General features: G+C 45.1%; 1 protein-coding gene across 1 annotated transcript in view; it reads left to right on the forward strand.

Annotated features, from left to right (window-relative positions):
- The window catches only part of LOC144773828 (interphotoreceptor matrix proteoglycan 2-like), an 815142-nt gene that overhangs the window by 608404 nt on the left and 181783 nt on the right, over positions 1-24955 (forward strand). Inside the window, exon 13 of the mRNA XM_078658923.1 lies at positions 16003-17945. Coding sequence (XP_078515049.1) covers positions 16003-17945 — 1943 coding nt within the window. The remainder of the gene's footprint in view (positions 1-16002; positions 17946-24955) is intronic.

Genomic DNA, 24955 nt, shown 5'->3' on the forward strand with positions numbered 1-24955 from the left:
CAGCATTTATGGGTTAAGGAGAAAAGGCATCCTGAGAGTAATAGTCATAATTCAGTTGACCAAAGTAGACTAATTCATCTTTTAACAATGAATTGTAGCAGGAAATGTGTAGTATAGGTTTAGATGTTTGAAGTTTGAGATGTTGGAATGGAATGAGACCATGGATAGAATGGGAGAATATGTGAGTTGTGCTTGTTCAATGTTAGAGAGCTGAGGGGGATGAAGACGGTAACATTGCCTTCATGTTACTCCTTCATTAAGAATGTTATTATCATTTTATATCCTGCTATTGAGGTCTATACATATTGCTAAAGGCTGTGAACCTGAGCTATAGAACCAAGCTGAAAACAAGGGCCTACAATGAGTGAGAGTTTCTTTAACAACCTTTTAGGGTAGGTTGGTCTTCCAGTTCTGGGTGATAGCATGCTTTGCACGTTTTAAAGAAAGGTCTAGGAATTGGGTTATGAGCCTATTCTTTTTAGTGTGTTTGAAGGATCCAAGGGCAGAGGTCTCCCATTGGTGTAAGGTGGAGCATCCTGTAATCTGTACTAGCTGTGAGGTGGCTGTTGATTAAAAGTGGGACATGGACAGTCAGGAACATAACAAGTGTAATAGGTCCGTAATTGTCAAATCATAGTAAAGGCAGCAAGAATTTGCCTTATTTACTTTAGCAGTTGAGAGTTAGGGGCTGTGGAGCACACTGAACCCAATAGGTTTAAATCTAGCATTTGTGGAGGCTATAGTCAGATAAGCAAGTATTCTTTCCCATTCCTTGTCATTGAATGCTTTCTCAAACTCTGCCTCCTACTTAGATTGAAGGCCCTTCAAGAAGATCAGTGTGCACCGGCCAAAAGCCTTGGCTTGCCTGCTAATAATCTACTGGTCATTACCCATTGAGTAAACATATTGCATGGCTGTGTGGGTTTGTATCTCTGCTGATACAATGTTCCAGTTGGTGCAAAAAAGGAATGTGTTAGTGCCCTGTATGTCAAACACTGAGCTCTGTGGGCATTATTGTTCTACAATGCCAGGTCTGGTGGCTTAGTGGACTAATGCATCCACTATAGATGCCTCTGTTCAATCTCATGGTCACAGGGTAAAATCCCGGCGGGATTCAGGACCAAGATACCCTTTGGTGAACGTGCACCTTACAAATATACATGTTATGTTACTAGTGTGACAAAGGACAGAAGGCATCTGTCTTGAAAAAGATCCCCATAGTCATTATGCCTGCGGTGCCAGTGTTTTAGCTCAGAAGATGTCAAGATACACTATTTGTCAGGAAGCCTAGAAGTGAAGTGGGATAGCAGGTGGATATTGAGTATTCTGAGCAATTTACAAGTCTTCTTCTAAAACAACAGAATGCTGTATGAAGTAAGCAAGGGTGGTGGTGGGGATCAAGCATGCACAAGGGTAGAACAGTTGCAATGGTCTTTCCATTCACCACGTGGGGAGTGTTATGACTGTGTCATCTGGGTGTTGCTCAGCCAACCATCAACAGACACCCTACAGTTGTGCTGCAAGGCAGTAGTGTTTGAAGTTCGGAGCCTCCAGATTCCCCATCTAAAGAAAGTCTTAGCTTATTCAGAGCAACCCTAAAATGCCCATTACACTAGATAAGATCGCCCAATAAGGAATCCAGGGTACGGAAAAACTTCCCCTGCAGCTATAGTGTGAGTTCGACAAAAAGATACAACATTCTAGGAAGCATTATCATTTTGGATAAAGCAATAGGACCAATCACCAAAAGCAGTAGAGTTCCCTAACATGCGGCATGAATTTGGATCATTGACACTGCCCTGGTGGTGTTGCCAACCAATAAATCTTCATCATGCTTAATTCTCACTGCTAAGGATCAAAATATTCGGTGGTGCCTTTAGAGTATGCCTTCTTCCACATCTAGCCTGGCTTCTGGTGTGTGGGGAAAGGAGAAGAAACAAACATTACCTTGCCGGTTAACTTTCAGACCAAACACATTGGCAAAAACTCAGAGTATAGGCGCGATATCAGTTTGGTTTGCAGCTACATCTCTAAGGTACAACAGAATATTATTGGCATAGAGAGAGACAGAATTAATCATGTCACCTAGATGAATGTCCCAGGTCGTCCCCTCATGACACAATCTAATAGTCTTCAATTTCATCGCAATAGCAAAGAGGAGTGGGGACAGCAGCCTGCCCTGTCTGGTGCCTCTAAAGACAGCTCTCGGATCGGAGATTTGTCACAGTTTTGACCCGTGCCATGGGTGCAGTATGAAGAAGTTTTATCATGCACTGTATAAAGGAGTTTGATCATGCATACCATAGCTCTGCCTAATCCCCACCTCTCCAGTGTTGTGAAATGGTAGCTCATTCTGGGAATCAAATGCGTTTTTCTGCTCCAGGACCATGTAGCTGCACATGGCCAGGACCCAGGGAGAGATTCCATGACCCAAAAAAGTCTACGAATAATAAGCAATATGCTAATCTTTGGCACAATGCCATTTTGGTCAGGATGAACAAGAGGGGGAAACGAGAGAAAGAGACACTCTGTCAATATTTAGCTTAAACATTTTTAATTAATATTAGGGATAGCCTATAGGAGGTGAGGTGAGTTGCATCTTGTCTGGGTTGAGCATAACTATAAAAAGAGTTTACCTGAGGGAACGGCCAGATGATTAACTCGGGCAGCTGATTGAAGCAGTTTGACCAGTTTAGAAACCAGCAGGTCAGGATATGCCTAATACAACCTCAATGGGAGTCCATCAGGGCAAGGGGTCTTTCCCAGTGCTAATGAAGGTATTGCTTTGTTTATATCAACAGAGGTTATGGGTGAATCGATCTTGCCATTGTTCTGCGGTAATCTGGGGCTGTGGAATATTATCTAGGAAATCTGCAGTGTCAGTGGGGGAGCAGTCATGGGTGGCACTATAGAACACTTTATAGTATTGAGAAAAGACTGCATGCATTTCAAGGTCTGTATAAGCAGAGTTGTCTGGTGTAAGTCTGATGGGAATAATAGGGGGTGGGTGTGTTCCTGCTTGGTTAAGCAGGTGAGCAAAGGGCTTGGTGTGTCATCTTCCATGTACGTTTTTACCTCAGGTGCTGCGAAATTGATGCAGAGTAGTCATTGAACAAAGCAGTGTGCTTGGTAGGTGCAGCTGAAAGTGTCTGAGTAGGAGACATTATTAATAGCTTGACCATCTTGATGAAGTAGTGAGCCGTTGATCACTTTTAATTCCAGTTCTAATACTTGAAGGGCATCTACTACTGCGTTTATGCATTGACCTCTAATTGAAACTTTAAATGCTTCCCATTCCATAGCACAGGAGGAGGCTGAGTTGTGGGTGAAGTCAAAGTAATCTGTAATGTGGAAAGAAGGATCTTCAAGCAGTTTTTTAAAACAGAATGTTATTATTTTTCATCAGTTATTCACCCAATACAATCGCATGTCACTTTTTCATGTATAAACAGTATTATGCATAAACAATACAGATGTCATTAGTCATATCCACTGTGTCGTCATTGTTACGATCCATTTAATAACCATTCCCCAACTATCTTCCCCCTCCCAACCCCTTACTGTAGGACCATAATTGTTAAGTTCTCTTTTTCTATATATGTTAGCTCATTCCAGGGACAAACCTGCCCATCCCCCCCGGTTCTTGTCCATCCTTTGATGTTCATTCCTCTATTCTGTATCTGACTCCTGTTTAAGGTCAAATGTGTCTTTGGGTTTCTTCTACATTCCCTTCTTATTCATGACGTGGTGGGGTCCCCTACTGAGAGCGCGCTGAGGGTGCGGACCGGCCCGAGCCTGGCTCTTGGTTTCTTGTTCCCTCTACTAGAACCTCTCACGCTCTAGCCAATTCTCTTGCTCCTATTCCTCTACACGCATTTCTGAGTAGCACCCTGCTCACACATCCTGCCCATGTTTCCAGTTCCCGCCTACACCCAGCCAGACGGGGTCCCCCCGGCGCCTCGGCGCCTTCCAGCGTTTTGTGATTTCTTGTTTAGCCAATATGAGGGTAAGGTCCAGTAACCTATCGGTGACCCTGGTTTTAGCTGTGTGGGGGAATGAGCTGAGATGGCTTAAAGCTGGTTCCCCTGCACTATTATTTTAGCCCCTGTAGCCGTGACCTCTTGCCAGAATCTATGCACCACTTGGCAATTCCCACAAAAATGTGTATCATATCTGTTCCATTTTCTCTGCACCTTGGGCAACATGCATCCTCCCTATGAAGTATCCACTAATACGCTCTGGGGTGAGGTAGGCCCTATGGAGTATATAAAAGTTGATTAATTTGAATCAGGCATTTCATAAAACTTTATAAGTTCTATCTCACCTATTGATCTAGTCAGCGTCCTTCGTCTGAGTACACAAATCCGCCTCCCACTTGTTTCTTATTGTCGTCAGAGGTTGCATGGAATCTCTGCCAATTGTTTTGTACAGGCACGTGACCGCTTTGATCTTACCCCCTGCTGTTCCTATATATCCACTTGTGGCATGGCTTTTAGCTGCCCATTCGCCGGTGTCATCTAATCACTGTGGTAACTGCTTCATATAACAGGAAATGTCCCAGCTTGCTCTAAAGTCCTCAAACAACCTGAGCGCTCATTCCTCGTAAAGATCACATATTTTAGTGGCCCCTGCCTGTACCCAGTCCTCCAGTCCTCCCCATTGTCCCCCGTGTGGCAACGCCTGCAGCATTGTCATTGGAAGGTCAAGTGAGTAGAGCACTCTGGTTTGCGTATTTTGTAAACACCTCCCCCAGCAACGTTGGACCACATGTAGTTCATTGCTACCCGCTCATGGTGCTCCGCCAACCCTCAAAAGTGTCCGCAGGAGCACCGCTCGTTCATGTATAAAGGGTCCCAGCTTGTTCTCCGGTGTCAATCTCCCCGCTATCCATTGGGTAAACTATTGCAGTTGCCCTGCCATATTATAGTATGATTCAAAGTCAGGGACCACCAGTTCCCCTTTCTCCGTTGGTCGTTTGAGAGTTGCCAAAGTCACTCTGCGTCTGCTTGTCCCCCAGATAAACAACACCAGACAAGATTCAAGCTCTCATATCCTGGCCCTCGGAATCCACACAGGTAGGGCGGTAAAAATATATAATAGGCATGGGAGGGCTATCATTTTCAACAAAGCCAATCTGCCGGCTAGTGATAAAAGGAGGGCTCTCCAGAATGCCATGCTCTTTTAGGGACCATAACATCCAACCTATAATTCCTTCTTGGAGATTGGCTTGGGAGTGATATCTCTTAGAAGAGTCTTCAAGCAGTGAGGGCTGTAACCACTGTATTGGTATCAGGGTGTACTATTCCCCAATTAAATCCAGCCCATAGAGGATTATGGTCTGAAAGAGTACACCCAAGTAGTCATATGAGTAATCAAGGAGGAAATGAAGGACAAGCAAACTATGCATTCAAGTCTGATATGTAGATCATATGGGGGAGAATAGAAGTAAACCCTGGCATCTGCTTTGCATTGTCATCATGTGTCTGTTAGTGGCCAGTGTTACAGCCAGCGGGCAAAGCGCATGTGACATAGGTGCCTATGGGAGAGGGGGAAATGATCAGTTTAAGGATATGTCTAGTACACATTTCAAGTCTCCACCGAGTATCAATGGAGTGCCAGCCCATTGTGCAAGTATGCCTGACAGCTTGTTGAGGAATTAGCTTGTTCAGAACTGCGGGCACAAATGGTGCCAATCAGAAGCAGATTTCAATAAAGATGTCTATCATCCAGAAAATAGCTTCCGGATTTATCAGTAATGGTAGTGTGATGTTCAAAGGGGACCCCAGCTTTAATCCAAGCGCAGGAACCTTAGGAGAAGGCACAACAATTTGTGGGGAAAAACCTGTCCCCTGCAATGCCTTTGAAGTTGTGTTGCTTCTGGTTCTGTGATGTGTGGCTCTTGAAGAAACACTATGTGTTTCCCTTTACACTTGAGGTAAGAAAGTCTAGCATAGAGTTTACTGGCAGTGTGCATGTATCTGATGTTCCACATGATACAATTAGTATCAGTTAATGGCTTCATACTGTTATGGTGGGTGAGGGTTGGGAGCGTAAGGCTAGACTTTAGGTCTAAACTTAGACTTCAGGTCTAAGTTTACCTTTGTGAAGGGGCCTTTAATATACCTGTATGCAGATGATGTGCTTATCTACATGAACAACTCAGCTTTAGATATAGACTCGATACTTGACCAGTTGAGGGATTTGGTGCGGTTTCAGGGTTGAAAGTCAATAAGCATAAATTGTGCCTATTCCATTTACATGAAAATGCAACAGGAATCCAACCTTAGGTTTACAACTAAACTGCACAGAATACACTTTTAGATTCCTTGGGATACAGTTTGATCAAAAAGATGGGGATACCTTGTAGGGCAACCTAGGGAAAGCAATATTGGGTATAGGGGACTCCATCTGATTCTGGAACAAACTCCTGTTAGCAGAAATCCGGAACATAGCCCTATCCAAGATGATAATAGTACTGAGACTACTTTACCTGTTTGCCAATATGCCACTAGTCATCCCTACACAGTACTTTCAAACATTAAACTCACAGCTATTGGAATTAATATGGTGTGGGGCAGGCACACTTAACTTCAACTGCCCGCTAACAAAAGAGGCCTTTGTGTGCCAAACTTCGAAAATTACTAGAAAGCAACACAACAGCAGTGGGTGTCTCGTTGGTGTGATTAAATTGAGATGAGTGAACTAGCCCGATACTTTGGTGCCACCTCTGACCAATCTCAAATTACACTTAAGTTAACTCAAAAGAACAAGGTGTAGCCACACTCTCATCTTTCAGTGGCTGCACATCACTGCTGGAAATTGAGCCTGAGCCGGACCAAAACAGTCAGGGCCTGTGCACCAGCCCTACTGATATGGTGGTACATAGAGTTTACACAATTAGCAACAAAGGCAAACTTATTGGTTTGTAGAGAGACAGCACTAGGTATCATGGGGTCATTATATGGGGGACAGCAACTCAGTGGCCCTGATTCACAAAGGCATGCATACACTGTTGTGTAAGTTTACTATTTGTTTGGTATTCAAAAACTGCTATATACATTTTTCTTATAGTAGTTTTATGTATGCAGAGACTCACTATTGTGCAAGGGTGCCTCCATTGGTGCTAGGATTTACACAGTGCACCAGCACAAGCAAGGAGCCGAAGTGCTCCATATCCTTCTAAATATGGAGCATATCTGCTCTCTCCCTTTCATGCAATGCAGAACAGCAACTTTGCTTGCTGCCCTGCATCGCATGAAAGTTTAGTAAATGTGCCCCAATGTTTCTCCACAGGGACTTATATTTTTGGACTAATTTCGAGGACCATTGTTCAAAGGATTTCATCCCATAAGTGAACTAACAGCATACTGCAGAGTCAGTCCCCTTTTCTTCTCTGCTTGCAATGCAAGATCTCTAGACTTTGTCCACCTGGACAGATCATGTCACCAATTTTGGAAAAGGGGGGTGGTGATGGACAGAGTTTCTGAATGATGCAGAATACTCTTAACAAGTCAATAGATCATGGTTTTAATCCATCACCGTTTTTTAGCTCACTGCACCATCCCAGCTCAGAACCTGGCTATATGCAAATTAGTCTGTTCCTGTCCCAGTGCATGATGGGAACAGGGCAAACCAAACTACCAAGCCAATTCTTATACTGGGAAGGAAACAAGCTTCCGGGGACCGGTTTCTGGCATCACAGCCTTCTTCGGCCCGGCTTGCTTGAATCCTGATGGTGCAATGAGCAAGGGACTCACGTCTGAGTATACCCTCCCACACATAGTGTGGATAAAACCGATTTTGGAAAAGGGGGGTGGTGATGGACAGAGTTTCTGGATGATGCAGAATACTCTTAACAAGTCAATAGATCATGGTTTTAATCCATCACAGTTTTTTAGCTCACTGCACCATCCCAGCTCAGAACCTGGCTATATGCAAATTAGTCTGTTCCTGTCCCAGTGCATGATGGGAACAGGGCAAACCAAACTACCAAGCCAATTCTTATACTGGGAAGGAAACAAGCTTCCGGGGACCGGTTTCTGGCATCACAGCCTTCTTCGGCCCAGCTTGCTTGAATCCTGATGGTGCAATGAGCAAGGGACTCACGTCTGAGTATACCCTCCCACACATAGTGTGGATAAAACCGATTTTGGAAAAGGGGGGTGGTGATGGACAGAGTTTCTGAATGATGCAGAATACTCTTAACAAGTCAATAGATCATGGTTTTAATCCATCACCGTTTTTTAGCTCACTGCACCATCCCAGCTCAGAACCTGGCTATATGCAAATTAGTCTGTTCCTGTCCCAGTGCATGATGGGAACAGGGCAAACCAAACTACCAAGCCAATTCTTATACTGGGAAGGAAACAAGCTTCCGGGGACCGGTTTCTGGCATCACAGCCTTCTTCGGCCCGGCTTGCTTGAATCCTGATGGTGCAATGAGCAAGGGACTCACGTCTGAGTATACCCTCCCACACATAGTGTGGATAAAACCGATTTTGGAAAAGGGGGGTGGTGATGGACAGAGTTTCTGAATGATGCAGAATACTCTTAACACGTCAATAGATCATGGTTTTAATCCATCACCGTTTTTTAGCTCACTGCACCATCCCAGCTCAGAACCTGGCTATATGCAAATTAGTCTGTTCCTGTCCCAGTGCATGATGGGAACAGGGCAAACCAAACTACCAAGCCAATTCTTATACTGGGAAGGAAACAAGCTTCCGGGTTTTTTTTTACCGGTTTCTGGCATCATTCAGAAGCTCTGTCCATCACCACCCCCCTTTTCCAAAATCAGATCATGTCACCATTCATCTTCTGAAGGTGGCGTTCTGGATCTCCAATGCATTCCAACTTGTCATTTAGCTGCCAGATACGTGAACGTATTACCTGTTTTCCATGGTTTGGGCCTTTGGAACATCGTTATTTTGGCACAGGATCAAGACTGATTTGCATATGGCCATGTCTGAACTGGGGTGGCTTGGTGAGCAAAATAACGATGGATTAAACCCAGATCTGTGACTGGGGGTGAATGTTTTGCCATTGTGCAACATTCCGTCCATCATCTTGTGGGTTTTGCTGTTCACCCTATGTGGGAAGGGTATGCCCAGACTAGGGTCCCTTGCTCACTAAGCTACTGGAGTCAAGCTATCCTGGCTGAAGTCGGCTGATAGCCAGAAACCGGTCCTAGGATGCTTGATTCCAGGCCAGGAAAGACATGGCTTGGCAGTTTGGGCTGGACTGTTCCCATGAGGCACATGGTCAAGACTGATTTGCATATGGCCATGTCTGAACTGGGGTGGCTTGGTGAGCAAAATAACGATGGATTAAACCCAGATCTGTGACTGGGGGTGAATGTTTTGCCATTGTGCAACATTCCGTCGATCATCTTGTGTGTTTTGTCTTATATTGGATTCAGAAGTGGTTTCAGTTTGTGCACCGACTCCTACCGAACGCATTAGTATTTTGAAACTGATCTATACATTAATAGGCTGGTTCACAAAATACATAATCGGAGTGCGTTGCAATTTGACCTACCTCATTAATATGTATGAGTTAGGTCGCAAATTTCTGCCCACACTGATTGGCTAGAGTTACAGGAATTTGTGACCTGCTGAGGTCAGTAGACCAACATTGCTTTTGAATGCAGCAATCTGTTATTTTTTAAATGCAGCCCATTATACAAAAAGGAAAACTGGAAGTCTGCTCCTGAACAATTTTTTGTCTACATTCACAAAAAGGAAGGGGTCTCTTGCCATTTGCGAATGGTTATCACCTCCCTTGAGTTGGTGGTAAAATAATACTTTTTTGGGACTGAATTTAGGTAGCAAAACATTAATGCCTAACTTAAAGAATTGGTATCTGGAAGGGATGCCCTGTACATGCCTCTTCCAAATGTTGATTCAGCATTTACTCACAAACGCAAATTGTGATACAGTAAGTATGTTTAAAAATGCCATTGTTAGGTTGCTAAGGCTCCGATTTGATATTTCGCGACTGTAAGATTGCTTTCTACATGAGGCTCCAGGTTACCAGATTACGGCTGTCACCCACTGTGAATAGGAGGTACAAAATCCCATGGGTTCTCCGCTCACAGTTATTAGATTTCCATCTATTCTTGATAATTTATATTATTGAAGCATAAGTCAGAAACAGAGAAGGTGGAAGGCTCACTTCATCCACCAGGGCAGTAAGTGGCAGCAGTTAAACACCTTGAAATAAATCACCAACTGTGGTCGTTCCTGTATCTGTCCAAGGAGTTAACATTGGGTGCTTAAACCAGTTGATGTTGGTTGGCAATCACACCAGGGTTATGGTAGGTAGATATAGTTAGCCAGGTGCAATTTTACTCACAAACTGCCTCTAGCATTTCTCAAAGAATTGCTGTTAAGATACTGTGTTTGATTTCCTCTGTAGACCCTAAGATCCGTAACATTTTTCACCTCCTTATATTTCTCATCCTATTTGATCTAGTTCTTGTGTGAGGCTACCATCCAGCTACCTTGCCATCCACTGAATCCGGGCAGCAAAGTAATATAATTCAGGGTCCAGAAACCCCAATCCACGCCTTTGTCAGTGGTACCTTTAGCTTTTTTAAGGCTACTCTATGTTACCCTGCAGCCTAGGTAAAATCCTTCAAGGTAATTTCTATCTCCCTAAACCGGGATGGAAGTAGACATATGGGCAAGTTGCTAAAGGTAAAATAGTAGTCTTGGGAACATCACTGAATTCCTATTTTATATGTAATTGAATTGCTTGGGTTGGTAGTCAGACAAAATATCGAAATTAAAATATCGATATACAATAATATCGATGTTTTAATATCGATGGTATAGAATATCGATGTGCCATAATATCGAGAGACAGAATATCGAGATTAAGGTATGTATGTTAGTAATATCGAAATTTTGTTGTTTAGTGTTATGTATTTTATTTTGTTGTTTATATGTTTGCTAAATATGTTTAGAAATGTATGTTTGAAAATTAGTAATTTTGTTAACATTTTGCGTTTTAGTATTAGAGCGGGTTGTGGGTTTATAGGGGAATAGGGTGGGAAGTAATTTAATAATAATTAATTAATTAATATATGTTTGTAAATATTTTTAATTAATAATTAATTGATAATTAATTAATATTAATTAGTTAATTAATTAATATATGTTTGTAAATATTTTTAAATAATAATTAATTGGTAATTATTTAATATTAATTAGTTAATTAATTAATATAAATTTGTACATATTTTTATTTAATAATTAATTGGCAATTAATTAATAGTAATTAGTTAATTAATTAATATAATTTTGTACATATTTTTTATTAATAATTAATTGGTAATTAATTATTATTAATTAGTTAATTACATTAATTAGATTAATTTTTTAATATATAATTTTTTTATTGTTGAATAATTATTTGGGGAAAATTAATATTAATTAGTAAATTAAATTAATTATAGCTAATGTGCTAATATATTTACTTTATTGTTATTGTTAATTAATAATTAATTGGTAATTAAATAATGTTAATTAATTTTGGGTAAAGGAGTATTTTTAGGGTTCAGGGTCAGTTTTCAGTTCTTGGGTAAAGGGGTATTTTTGGGGTTCAGGGTCAGTTTTCAGTTCTTGGGTAAAGGGGTATTTTTAGGGTTCATGGTCAGTTTTCAGTTTTTGGGTAAAGGGGTATTTTTAGGGTTCAGGGTCAGTTTTCAGTTCTTGGGTAAAGGGGTATTTTTGGGGTTCTGGGTCAGTTTTCAGTTTTTGGGTAAAGGGGTATTTTTAGGGTTCAGGGTCAGTTTTCAGTTTTTGGGTAAAGGGGTATTTTTAGGGTTCAGGGTCAGTTTTCAGTTTTTGGGTAAAGGGGTATTTTTAGGGTTCAGGGTCAGTTTTCAGTTCTTGGGTAAAGGGGTATTTTTAGGGTTCAGGGTCAGTTTTCAGTTTTTGGGTAAAGGGGTATTTTTAGGGTTCAGGGTCAGTTTTGGGTTTTTGGGGTACAGGGGTATTTTTAGGGTTCAGGGTCAGTTTGGGGTTTTTGGGGTACAGGCGTAAAGGGTAAAAATAAAATTAATTTAAATTTAATTTAAATCAATTACATGAAATTAAAAAAAATAAAATTACATTAAATTATTAAAATTTTAATTTATTTTAAATGTATATGTATTACTTTTAATTTTTTAATTATGTTTTAATGTTTTTATTAATATTTGTTAAATTATATGTATTTTAACATTATTTTTACATTATTAATAATACATTTAAAAAACTATATTTTTAATTTCGATATTTTTGTACTACGATATTATCTTTTCGATATTTTTGTACTTACCTTTATGAAGATAGGGTCCCAATATTATTGTCCTCGATATTTTTGTTGCGATATTTTTGTATTGCGATATTTTTGTGGTCGATATTATGTCATACATTCGCTTGGGTTGGATTTGGCTGAGACCTATCTAAAAGCATTAGTTTGAATTTTCTAAAACTATCCCTTCTTATGTTTACATCGGAAACCCAATCTCCTCAGGATTATTGGGGTTCCCTGCTCTGAGTTAAAATGCTGAACAACATCAACTTTAGTTGGCTTATTTTTACAGTGTAACAACCCTGCATCTTAGAGGCTCTATAAAGACTGATGATACAAGTTAAGGGAGCCTCTGGCATTCCACTTATGCCTCCTATTTGTCAGGGGTGTGAACTCCAAAGCAGCTGACTGCTTTCAGTGATCCATATATAATATGCCAGGGTTGAAAATGGTTGTCCTGTATTGGATTTCTATGTTATGCTACATTATATGCCATTTGTGTAGTACACGTATCTACCACTAATGTAGAATTACAGCACTCAAACTGTCCAGAGCAAGATCATTTACAGGAGCACCAGTATTGTTGCTTGTGGAATGTGTAGCTGTAGTATGTCCTATGTGGGGAAAGTTCAGTGTGCTGCATCAAGGCCTACCATTTGATCTGGTCATTGTGCTACAAACCTAGGGCTGCTGTTTTTGCATACATTTTAATGGGTGTGTGAGAAGGAGCTGAGTGCACTTCATACCCTATAATTTCAGTCTAAGGTGTCTATGTAGTGTATAAGGGTAGCTTTGTCGTCTTATTATTTTTTTGACAACACATTTTATTAGCATTTATATTTTGGGGACCCAGAGGATCCGGGCTATATGAGACATACATTTCAAATTTAGGATATGACAATGATACCACTTGTCCCATCTGCTGTACATGCAGTGTATAAATAAAAATACAGTAACAAAAATAACAAATCTATACAAAACTATGCGCCATTCAACATTACATTCTGTGTTGTGGTCTCCTGCATCCCCAACATTATTTACGAGTCTTGGCTGAATCATGCTATTCATGCCCATATGCCATTATTTCTTAATCATATTGACGATCTACTGAGGTGTGTGGCGCCAGTGGTAGATTTCTGTAGTTAGCCCATCTTTGTATATTTTAGTGTGTTTCTGTGGGAGCTTTGTCATCTTTAAGGAATTCAGCTGGTACTCCTATCTATGTGCTATGGTTCTATGGTTGGTTCTAATGAATACAGAAATACCTAGGAGTCAGAACAAAAGGCTCTCATCACAAACAACTACTGACGTGACACAAAAGAAGGGTGTGAGCTGGATTAATCAGTGACTACACATGATACTATATCAACATATTCACATGAGGCACATACTCAGGGTGAGAATTTTCCCATCAGTTGTCTATCTGTACCGCCACTTTTACATCATGTGGGTTCTCCTTACCCAGGAGTTGTTGGTGCGAACACATTCACACAAGTGGTAAGAGTAAGAAGACCCTTGTTTTTTAACCAGTGAACGGTATGGATGTAATATGACAACTAAAAAAAGCAGTGCAAGTGAGTAAGTGAGTGGTGAGAAGATAAAATTAGGTGAAACTGAGTAGAAGTATAGACTTTAATGTTTTCTCTCAGCTCCCCAATGTTAAAAGTGAAATAGCAGATTTAACAAAATATCTGTTCAGCAAGTGGTCGACATGTTTCTGCATATAAGGAACATTACCTATGCATTCATCGGGACCTAGTTGTTGCTACTGCTGTAAAATGAGTGAGGAAAAGTAAAAAGGAATAATATCACCTGATTGTCAGGTACAGATGCTCCACCACAATCTATAAAAAAATAATCACATTAACAGAACATAAAGGTGACAAGAGACAAGCACATTTAGAAATACACTCATTAGTAGCGTTATTTTTGTGATCATGTCAATTTTTATTTATTAGACACGTATTCACTCAGCCTACTCGTGTGGGGATCGCGCCTCACCTCACCTGGCTGCAGCTCAGGTAAATGAGGAGCACCGCTCTGTTTGTAAAAAACACATATAAACATAAGCATTACACCGTTTCTCCCATCAAGGGAAAGAGTCTAATCTTCAGACCAAATTAAAAAGAAGTGTCTGATTGTACCTCACGATCCTTCGCACCATTAGAAATTCTGTATTTATTGCCCAGATACATTATTAATGTCTTATCTCAAGATGGTACTCGGATATTAAATGTCTTGTGTGCCATCTCAGTATCTTATCTCCAAATGGTACTACGATTTTAAATCTCTAATGTCGATGGCGTGTCACTAGGGGATTTCTATCAGACTGAACTTGTCAGCAAAGATAATTATTTGGCACGATAAATCCAAAACACGCAGCCTCCGTACTTCGGCTCATCAAACAAGCCAAAGCGCATAGCTCCGTTCCGAAGTGCTGCCATACTTGAGCACCTCACAATAATATCATGTCAAACACTGCCTCTCAACAGGGGAAATGACCGTATGTTGACAAATAATACACTCGATAAATCAGAGACAAGCCACCTCTATATTTTGGCTTGCCAGGCACACTGAATTGCATAGCTCCGTGCGGAAAATGCTCCCATCCCCGAGCCCATCACGTGTTAGACTTCGCATCAGGCTAAAGTGAAAAGCACTTCTAGACGGGACATTGTCGCGCTTACCTTTCCGTCCGTGTCTCCGGGCGTTCCTCTGCGCTAAACTTGGGGAGGCACCGACCGGAAAGGGCGCAGTCTATTTGTTTAACACAAATGCATCACGTGATTACGACACATCTCACGTGTCACGCCCCTTTATTACATCACGGCGTAACACACGGAATCTCGGTTAGTGTAGTTTCGATTCCGTTTTGTATGCAAAACATTACGAGGGACTCTATGGTTGGTTCGCCTGGTGTATTGTACAGAATGGTTGCTGAGTTTCTAGTGTTGATTGGCTTGTCCTTAAAGAGATATGAAAGATCCATCAGAGGTCCCTCAGAGGTCTGAAGCTTGGAAAGTCAAGTTTGTATTGTCTTCTGAGAGGTGAGTTGGTTGTGTAATTTTCTTCAGTGGAATGGGAAGGCGTTCTAAAGTTTTCTGGCTTGGACTAAGGAAGAGCAGCCTTCCAGTCAGAAGGCCTTGGGTTCAGGGCTTGGGGCTTCTGTTGTCTTGTTGAGCTGCATGCATCTCAGTTGTCTCAGCCGCGGGCCACATATTCCAATCACATGTAAAGCTGACACTGCAGCCCGAGGCAAAAATAATAAGGGGGCGACACCCAAGCGCCCACATGGAGGAGCCACCACTGGGTAGTCCAGGCTGAAACAGGCTTGAGTATTTCGAATTGTCACTCGAAAAGGAAATAGGAACACAGCTTTATGGATAGGACAGCATTCATTCTTGCTCAAATTGTTGCTTATAAAACATTTATAACTTCATTATACGCTGATAATGTCTGCTGTAATTGCGTTATGAATCTTTCTTAAAGAATAAATGCAGCAAGTTTTTTGTATTGTGTATTAAGCTATGTGGCAATTCTCTTTTCGAGCGAGAACAGGATAGAGAGCTCTTGCAAACTGATAAATGTGTGTTTTCTATCAACTATACATAAGTAAGGATTGCAGGGAAACTGATCATTGTGAGTATATGATTAGGTCATTAAATAGCATTTAAATCTCTTTTCTTTTCTTTTTTCTTTTAGGAGTTCCAGACGTCGGAGAAGAAGAGTCAGAAGGCCTTATTTTCAGCAACAAGTTGCCTTTAGATCTGCCTGAGTCCAAAACTCCTTCTGCTGTTGTGCCAAAGGACGTTCAACCCTCCAGTGAAGTTGCATTATTCCCTGTCACCCTCGCACCAACGATGGCCTCTCAATTACACATGGAAGTCAACACTGCCATAGTGACTTCAGCAATCGCAGCAGAGGAGCCAGCAATCAGTGACAGTACCTTTCACCATACAATTGAGGACGCAGGCAATATGTTGCCTCCCTTGGTTGATGCTACTCAGATTCTGCTTTCCGACTGTAACACCATAGGCTCTTGTCCAACTGAGCCTGCTGTATCTCTGGACCCTGCCTCTATCTCTTCCAACAGTTTCGAGATGGGTGAGAGACATTTAGAGGGAAATGTTGCACCCCCAGACATACATCTTGGGAAAGAGATCTTTATTGAAGGTGGATCCGGTTCAGGGTTTGATCTTTCGGGACAAGGGTTCAATGTAAAGGATGTGGCGTGGACTACAGAGGCTCCCTTACCCGCCTTCTATCCACTGTTGGGGGACAATGAATCAGACCAGATCACGGATGAAGAGACTCCTGGGGATTTTGTTACAGATAATATCAAAGTCGTGCCCACGGATTACAGCAATGGGGATGTGACACCAATGACAGAGTTCATACAACATTCAGAAAAAGCTGATCAGTTTATTGCCACTGGACCCACACCAGACACACCAGCCTTCTTGGAGATCACCACCGAGCAGAAATCTGCTTCCTGGACAAAGGACCCTCCAGCGGTTGACCTGTTAGTGGAATCAGAGGAATCATCTGGCATGCTGGACCATTTGCTTACTGAGCCGTCATTTACCCTGGAGACGTCGGTGGAGTATTCATCTTTAGCTCTCACAAATCAAGACTCTTTCAGCCCAGCAAACCCATTCTGGCAAGCAACTGCAGAATCGTTCACATCTCAGATGCCTGTTTTGGAAGTCACTAAAACTGAAGCTCCTCTGTTGGAGCCATTTACGAGTTCATTTCAACAAGCTGGAGACGTATCAAATTTTGAGAGCAACGAGATAAACAAAGAGTATGATGCAACTGTGGCACAGCCAGACACTTCAAACCATTCAAGCCACAAGGTAAATCAAATATCAAATGCACTGTTCGGTGGTAACGAGGGTACTGATTCAATGGATGTCGGGATACAAGGAAAAGAGCCAACTGAAAGTACAAGCAGAGAGACCGAAAATGTTATCAATGAAGACACAAGAGAATCCTTAGGTATATCATCCTCTGACACCATCGTGGTAGAGCAGAACATTCTCAGAACCTCTCCGCCTGGTGAACATGTTGAGGTGACAACCAGTCTTTCTTACACAGCGGATCTAGCATCGGCTTCAGAGGCTAGCACAGAGCAACCCAGCGAAGCTCATGATGATCCATCCCTGAATTATTTGGACTTTACTAAGAACTCTGTAGCTACAGCGGCTACCATAGCGAACGTGTTGAATGAACAGGAGGTGGGGATTATGGGAGTGCATACTCCGGACGATCAAGATCAGTGGCTCAATGTTCCTTCTGAGCAGCCACCAGAGCAGAACCCTCTCACTCTCTCAGTGACGCACAACAGTGAAGTCATTCCAGACGTTGATGGCATCTCTTTGGAACTAGAAAACCTGGGCACTGTGTATTACCAACCAGAAACGAACCAAGAGGAGAGGATAATGATGACAGATGAAAATGCCTATTCTACAGAGATGGCTGGAGTCCTCTTATCCACATATGAAAATGGCATTAATATGTCAATGCCAACCCGTGCTCTTGTGGTGTTTTTTAGTCTCCGGGTTACCAACATGTTGTTTTCTGAGGATCTGTTTAACAAAAATTCACCAGAATACAAAGCATTGGAGCAACGTTTCCTGGAGCTGGTGAGATAATTAATGTTTATTGTTTATGATTCATAACCTATCGTCCTTTGATTCTATACAATGAAACTTAATCCAAAGAAAGGGAACTTTAGCAGGTAGTACGTGGCTACGTTTTATGCCACTCTGATATAGGAACTATGCATAATATTGAACTTCAATATTTAGAATCTGGGGTTAAGAAATAGATTGAGGTATAGTCATCTGGATATCAAAGGGTGACAATTAAGGAAACGCATTGAGGAGGTGATGCAGAATGAAACGTATCGAAATGAGCAAGTACATCAATTGTTTACATTTTTGTTTGTCAAAGGTATTTTAATTGAAATTTTTTGAAACACAAAAGAACAAGCGACAATCCCGCACATCATACCACGCAGGGGGTAGCATTGAGAAACAGCCCGAGAATAGCATGATAAGCCGGGTAATGCTCCCCGCGGTCAGATCTCTGGCATGCAGAGTATTTCCTTGGGAGGTGCAGTCCCTGACATGCATAGGGAATACCATACAGCTTGCAATTTAGGCGGAGGATAGCTGAAAATCTAGGGCGTGAGACCTCATATCAATGTGGCCGAGCGCCTATGCACCCCAGGCAGATCTAACAACTGTCACCTTACATTGAGTCCATACCTTCCGCGGGCAGGTGCTGAGGCACGCAGTGACATAAAGGAACAATATGAGGAATGTCGTAACGAAACACAGAATACGATCAAACCCCCTCCCCCCCTCCCCCCCTCCCCCCTGCCCAGTGGTGGTAGCTTCTTACGGAGGTCAAGGGTCAAGACCTACATTGGCAGAGACTCACAGTTGAAACAGGTGGAGGGCTCGTACGCTAGGGGGACACACTGTGGATGGAAGGCCCCTGGAGAGGAAGGCGACCAGCGGGCCCCAGCGGAACTCAAAGTTCTTAACATCATCCAGAAAGATATCAGCCATCCTCTCCACAATCTCCATAGTCACGAGTGCCAGAGGGAAGTGGCTGGTGCCTCCCTCCTCTTCCATGCCGATTCCAGGGTAAGCTTAGCTGCCCCGATGCTGAGCCACATGATCCTCTTGTCTGCCCTAGTCTGATGTTCGAGACACGGATCAAGGAGGCCCAGCAAGGTAGAGGCCATTGAAGTAGGTATGGGGTATCCCAACATATCTTTAATTTGGGCAAGAATTTCCTCCCAGAATGGGCGGATAATGGGGCAGTCCCACCAAATGTGCTGAAAGTCCCCTAAGAGCCCACATCCCCTCCAACATCTATCTGTAGTGTCAGGAAAGATCAATTTCAGCCTGGCGGGGTGTAGGTACCAATCCATCATGGTTTTCATGTGTGCCTCCCTAAGCTCCACCGAGTGATTAAACTTAGCTATGTCTGACCATAAGTGTGCCCACTCGGCGTCTGAAATGTACTGTTGAAGGACCCCCTCCCACATGGACATATATCGAGGTCTAGGGGCAATTGCAGTGGAGAGTAGGAACCCATATAGAAAAGTGATAACACCCTTCATGGAGGAAGTCTTGGCCAGGAAGGCTTCAAACTTTGTGAGAGGCCAAGTGGCCGCCTCCCTCACCTGGGGGGAGAGCGCCCAGTGAAGCAACTGAGCGTGGTGGTATCGTTCATTCTCCTGAACCCCGTAGTCCTGTCCACAGCTGTCAAAGGTGAGTGGGTCAAAGTTATGAAATAGGTGTATGAGTGCTAAGCAACTGCCCTCCCTCCATGCCGTAAAAGGGCCCTCGGTCAATGCGGGGGGGAAGGCAGGGTTAAAGTGTATGGGCGTGATGGGGGAAACAAAGGTAGTCCACCTGCCTTCCTTGGAGACTGAATCCCAAACCTTCAGGGTGGTGCTAATGGGGGTACTGATATAGGCATTCTTGGGCCTGTCGTTCCTGGGCTTCCATACCAAATCCCAAAATTGATTTCCCTGCAACGCTCCTATCCATGTGTAACCAGTGTTTTTCTGACTCTTGTTGTGACCACTCTACTATGACACGGAGTTGTGCCACTTTATAATACAAGTGAATATCAGGCAGCCCTACGCCTCCCTCCTTCCTCGGCCTACGCAGAATGGCGAAGGAAAACCGCGCTCGACCCTCTCCCAAATAAAGCGCAACCTCATAGATTTCACCCGCCGGAAGAATTCCCCATCGAGGTCAATAGGAAGGGCCTGGAATAAGTACAGTAGCTTGGGGAGAAGGGACATTTTAACTGCGTGAATCCTTCCCAGCAATGAAATAAACATGGGCTTCCATCGGGCTAGGTCGGCCTGGATCTTAACTAGGAGCCGGGGGAAGTTGGCAGAATAAAGTTTCCCCAGCGTGGGGGTCAAGTGGATCCCCAGATATTGAATAGAGGAATCGGCCCATGGAAGAGGTGTTAACGACTTGAGCCGGAGGACTTCAGATTGGGGGAGTGTGAGTTTAAGGACGTAAGATTCGTCATAATTAATTTTGAACCCCGCCACCGCTTCAAAGCGATCCAGGTCCGCTTGTACGTGGGGGAGGGAGTGGGCCGGATCAGAGAGAGAGAGGAGGACATCGTCCGCAAAGAGAGTAATCTTATGTGACTCCCCAGTGAAGGGTAGGCCTCTAATGTTGGGGTTGGCTCTCACCGCTATTGCCAGCGGTTCTATGCTAAGGGCAAAAAGTAAGGGCGATAGGGGACATCCCTGCCTAGTGCCCCATGAATGCTCAAAGAAGGAAGACAGGTGGCCATTCACCAGCACTCTGGATCTGGGGGAGAGGTAGTTTGCCCGAATCATCATTAAAAATTTGGAGGAGAAGCCGAAGGCGGCCAGTGTGTGGAATAAAAAACCCCAGTCCACCCTGTCAAATGCCTTCTCGGCGTCCAGCCCCACCAGAACTGCCAGGATCTTAAACTTATTGGCCTTTTCAATCAGGTGTATTACCCGCCGTGTGTTATCGTGGGTCTGGCGCCCCTTAATGAACCCCGATTGGTCCGGGTGTATGAGTGCCGGCATCAAATCGTTGAGCTGCTGAGCAATGATAGAGGAGTAGAGTTTCGCATCCAAATTCAAGAGGGCAATCGGCCTATAGGAGGCACACTTACTAGGGTCTTTCCCGAGTTTGGGTATGATAGATATTAGAGCCTCAGCCATCGTGCTTGAAGTCTCGCCTTCTTCCGCCATGCTGTTAACAACCGGACTAAGTGTGGGCAGAGTTCAGAGGCAAATGTCTTATAGAAAATGGCCGTGTACCCATCCGCCCCCGGGGCCTTATGGGGTTTCAAGGCCTTAATGGCAGCTAGTACTTCTTCCCTGGTGAGGGGGGCAGAGAGCGCCTCATTCCATTCTGCTGACACCTGGGGCAGCGCTATCCCCCGCAGATAGTCGCTTTGCGCGGTAGTGTCAAGGCAATCCCCTGCATAAAGGGTCTTGTAGAAGGCCCCAAAGAGCTCAGCCTTCGCCTCATCCTGGCGTGTCAATACCCCCCCCGAGTGTCTCGGATCCCCCCAATGTATTCCCGCTCCCTCTTGTCCCGAAGCTGCCTGGCAAGGTGCCTCCCTACCTTGTTACCCTGGGGTAGGAAAGACGTCTTAGTTTTAGCAGGGTGTATTCGGCCCTATTATTGTAGTGTGCCCGGAGTTTACCTCTGACGGCCGTTAGCTGCCGCAATGCTAGTCTGGAGGGGTTCTCTTTGTGCGCTTTCTCTAGAGTGGAGAGCTCCTCCTCTAACTGCTCTCTTTCCCGACCACGCTGTCTATTAAGAGCCGCGTTCAGGGCCATGCAATGCCAGCGAAAGCACGCTTTAAAGGCGTCCCATGTGGTGAAGACCGAGGTATCCACCGAGTGATTCAGCGCAAAAAACTCAGATATATTTCCTCGCAGAGTGTTACAGGAGGATTTATCCCGAACCAGGGAAGCCGGGAAATACCATCTAGGGTTGGCCTTACTCTTCGCACCCCAGTGAAGGCCCACCGCGAGCAGGCTATGGTCGGAGACGGACAATGGGAAAATCTTGGCCTCGCGGAGGTCACCTCGGAGGGACTGACTCAGGAAGAAGTGGTCAAGTCGAGAATAGGAGCGGTGGACGTGGGAGAAAAAAGTGTAGTCTCTAGATTGGGGGTACAGGAAGCGCCAAGCATCAAAAAGGCCCATATCAAAAATCTTCTGTTGCGTGTCAGAGGAAAACGTGCCCATGTCGGATCTCTGTGAGTGAGTGCTATCCAGGTCCTTCTGCCACACCAGATTAAAGTCCCCCATTATAATCAATGGCCCTTCAGCAAAATCTATGACTTTCCCCAAAAGGGTTTGGAGGAAGCCATTCTGGCCAGTGTTAGGTGCATAAATCACGAGGAAGGTGCAGAGTCTGCCCCGCAGAAGGCCCTTCACCATAACCGAGCGCCCCTCCTTGTCACTCTGTACACCCATTGGTTGGAAATGCAGGGTCGAGCAGAACATAAGGGCTACTCCCCTCTGTTTCGTGGTAGCGGAGGACCTATAAATAAGCGGAAACAGTTTGTGCTTAAGGCGTGAATCTTCTGATTTAGCCAGGTGGGTCTCTTGAAGGCCAACTATATCTAACTGGTGATGAATGATATATTTCTAAACCTTTTGGCGCTTCTGGGAAGAATTCAGCCCCTTAACATTCCACGTCCCTAGAGTTAGTGGCATAATTGATAGGACCTTCGACATTGCTCCCCAGGGGCCACCCGCCCTAACCGTCTATACTGAGTGGTCGAGTGGCTAACTCCCCTATCCTCCTTCTCCCCCAGCTCACAAGTGTATCATGCGACCGCCTGACCAGGCCAGAACCATCCCGCTCCGTGTGGCCCATCCGCCCCCCAGACCCCCCCTTCACCGGCCCACCACGTATGTGAGTTCACCTGAACCAGTTCTGTGCCGTAAACAATCAATCCCCTGCTACCACCACTACCCCCCCATCCCACCCCTCCCACCCCCCCAACACCCCAAAGAGAAAAACATAATACAAAAAGCATAAGAAGATAAGCCCCAAGGACAGGGGGACATGGCACCAGTCAATTTTCCTCCAGTTTGTGACATCGAACTCCCTCACGAGCATGGACTTAAAGCACAAGTGTTACCTCGTAGGGGTAGCCCTTTCCGGCGCCTGCAAGTGGCCCTCTCGGTCTCATGAGGCCGCCTCGCCGTCGTCTGTTGCTGCTTCAGTTACCAGGGCCACAGAAGCGACCGCGGCACCCCTCTCCTGCATGCTTGCTGATAGGTCGGGCCTTCCCGCCGACACAGGCTTGCCCACTCTCTGCCACTCCGCAGAGCGTCGCCGTCGTCTGCTAGCTGAACCGCCACCGTCGGAGGAGGAGTCATGCCGCTCCAAACCCAAAAGGTCCAAGGCCACGGCCAAGGAGCGCACCTGGACCAGCTTATTCTGCCACCGGAAGATGAGTCGGAATGGATGCCCCCAGGAGTAGGGCACCTTTTGCTCTTGTAGGTATGCTGTGACAGGTTTGAATTCCCGCCGTTTTTGCAGAGTAGAGGCCGCCAGATCCTGAAATAACAAGGGGCGATGATCCCGGAATTGAAGAGGAGTGAAGTCACGTGCCTTCCAGAGGATCCGCTCCTTCAATTGAAAGTCATGCACACACACCAATATATCAGGGGAAGGGGCTTTGGGACCTCGCGGTAAACCAAGACGGTGCACTCGGTCCATTCGTATGGCTTGCAGGTCCTCCTCATTCAGGATATGCTTGAAAAGGGCCTCCACATAATCCCTCAAGTCCGACCCCTCTCCTTTCCATGGCACTGCACGAATCCGGATGTTGTTGCGACGGGACCTATTCTCCAGGTCCTCGGTATGGGCTTGTAGATCTAGGTTCTGCTCCGTCAGGCGGATTACGTCTTGTTGAAGTCGGTGAATGTCTTCTGCCGTCCCCACGTCGTGCTCTTCCAACGTTGCCACACGCCCCCCCACTCCATCTACGTCTCTCCGCATCTCACGCAGATCAGAAACCAGTTGGGAGCACAGCTCCGATATGTCTTCTTTAATGGCCGCAAAAAGTTCAATCATGAAGGCCTTGGTCGCGGGCTCCTCGTTCTCACCCCGTCACAGAGACTTTTCGGGGACCGGCGATGTAGGTTGCGTTGCTCCCTTTGACATCCCGTCTTTCCCAGGCTTGTCTTTCTTCAGTCTGGTTGACGCCATAATGGCTGTCTCTCCGTCCCGAAAACAGATCTCAAAAGAGGTATGGGGGGTCACCACGTCTGTCTAGTGTCTCTCGCTCTCCTCGCTGCAATGAGGGTCTGTTGAGTCGTATAGCCGGTGTGGCTCCAGGCCCAATGTCCAGGCCTCTCCCAGCATACTAGGCGTTGCCAGCTCTGTTCACGACGCACCTCTCCGTCCTGTGTTCGCGTGCCAGGTCAGAGGCGCTCGCAGGGGACCACGGGCACAACCGGACCAGCGCCGCCTCGATGTCCCCCCCTCAGAGGGTCATAAGCAACCGCTAATAGTCTCCCCCAGCGGCTCCGCCGTATCACACCACTGCAGCTCTACATAGGACGCCGTCCGGTAGGTTGCCCCTTAGGGTATCACAGCGTGGGCAGTATGGCGGGGTCTCTACTGGCCAGGGCGCTTCTGCCACCAGGGTTCCGTGCACAGCGTGGGGTGCGCTCTCTCTCCCCTAGGCCTCCCGATTTGCTCGTGACCACCAGAGCTCTAGCTAGGCGGGGGGTAGTCACAAACAGTCAGTCACTCTCTTCTATTCAACCCCCAATTGTGGGCATGCACCGTCCGCCGACAATGCAGACCGCCAGTAGCACTCCCCGGCTCAACTCCTCACCTTCCTTTGAGCCCCAACGCGTGGGCGGCGCAGTCCACCTCCGAGTGAGCGCTACTCTTTCTGGGCCTCCGGCCTCGGTGCCCCGTTCCTCAGGCCTCACCGCAATCCCCCTTGCCGGGGAGGTTATGGGCCCAGTTCACAGGCCCCTCCGCAGCTCACGGCGCACCCAGGCTCCTCCAGCCTCCGCTGCCGCAAGGCTCCCACGTCGGCGGGCCTCCCAGCGACAAAGATCACAGGGGGCCCAGGGTCCGCC

This window comes from Lissotriton helveticus, chromosome 8 (genome assembly GCF_964261635.1).
Source record: "Lissotriton helveticus chromosome 8, aLisHel1.1, whole genome shotgun sequence".
Taxonomy (NCBI): Eukaryota; Metazoa; Chordata; class Amphibia; order Caudata; family Salamandridae; genus Lissotriton; species Lissotriton helveticus.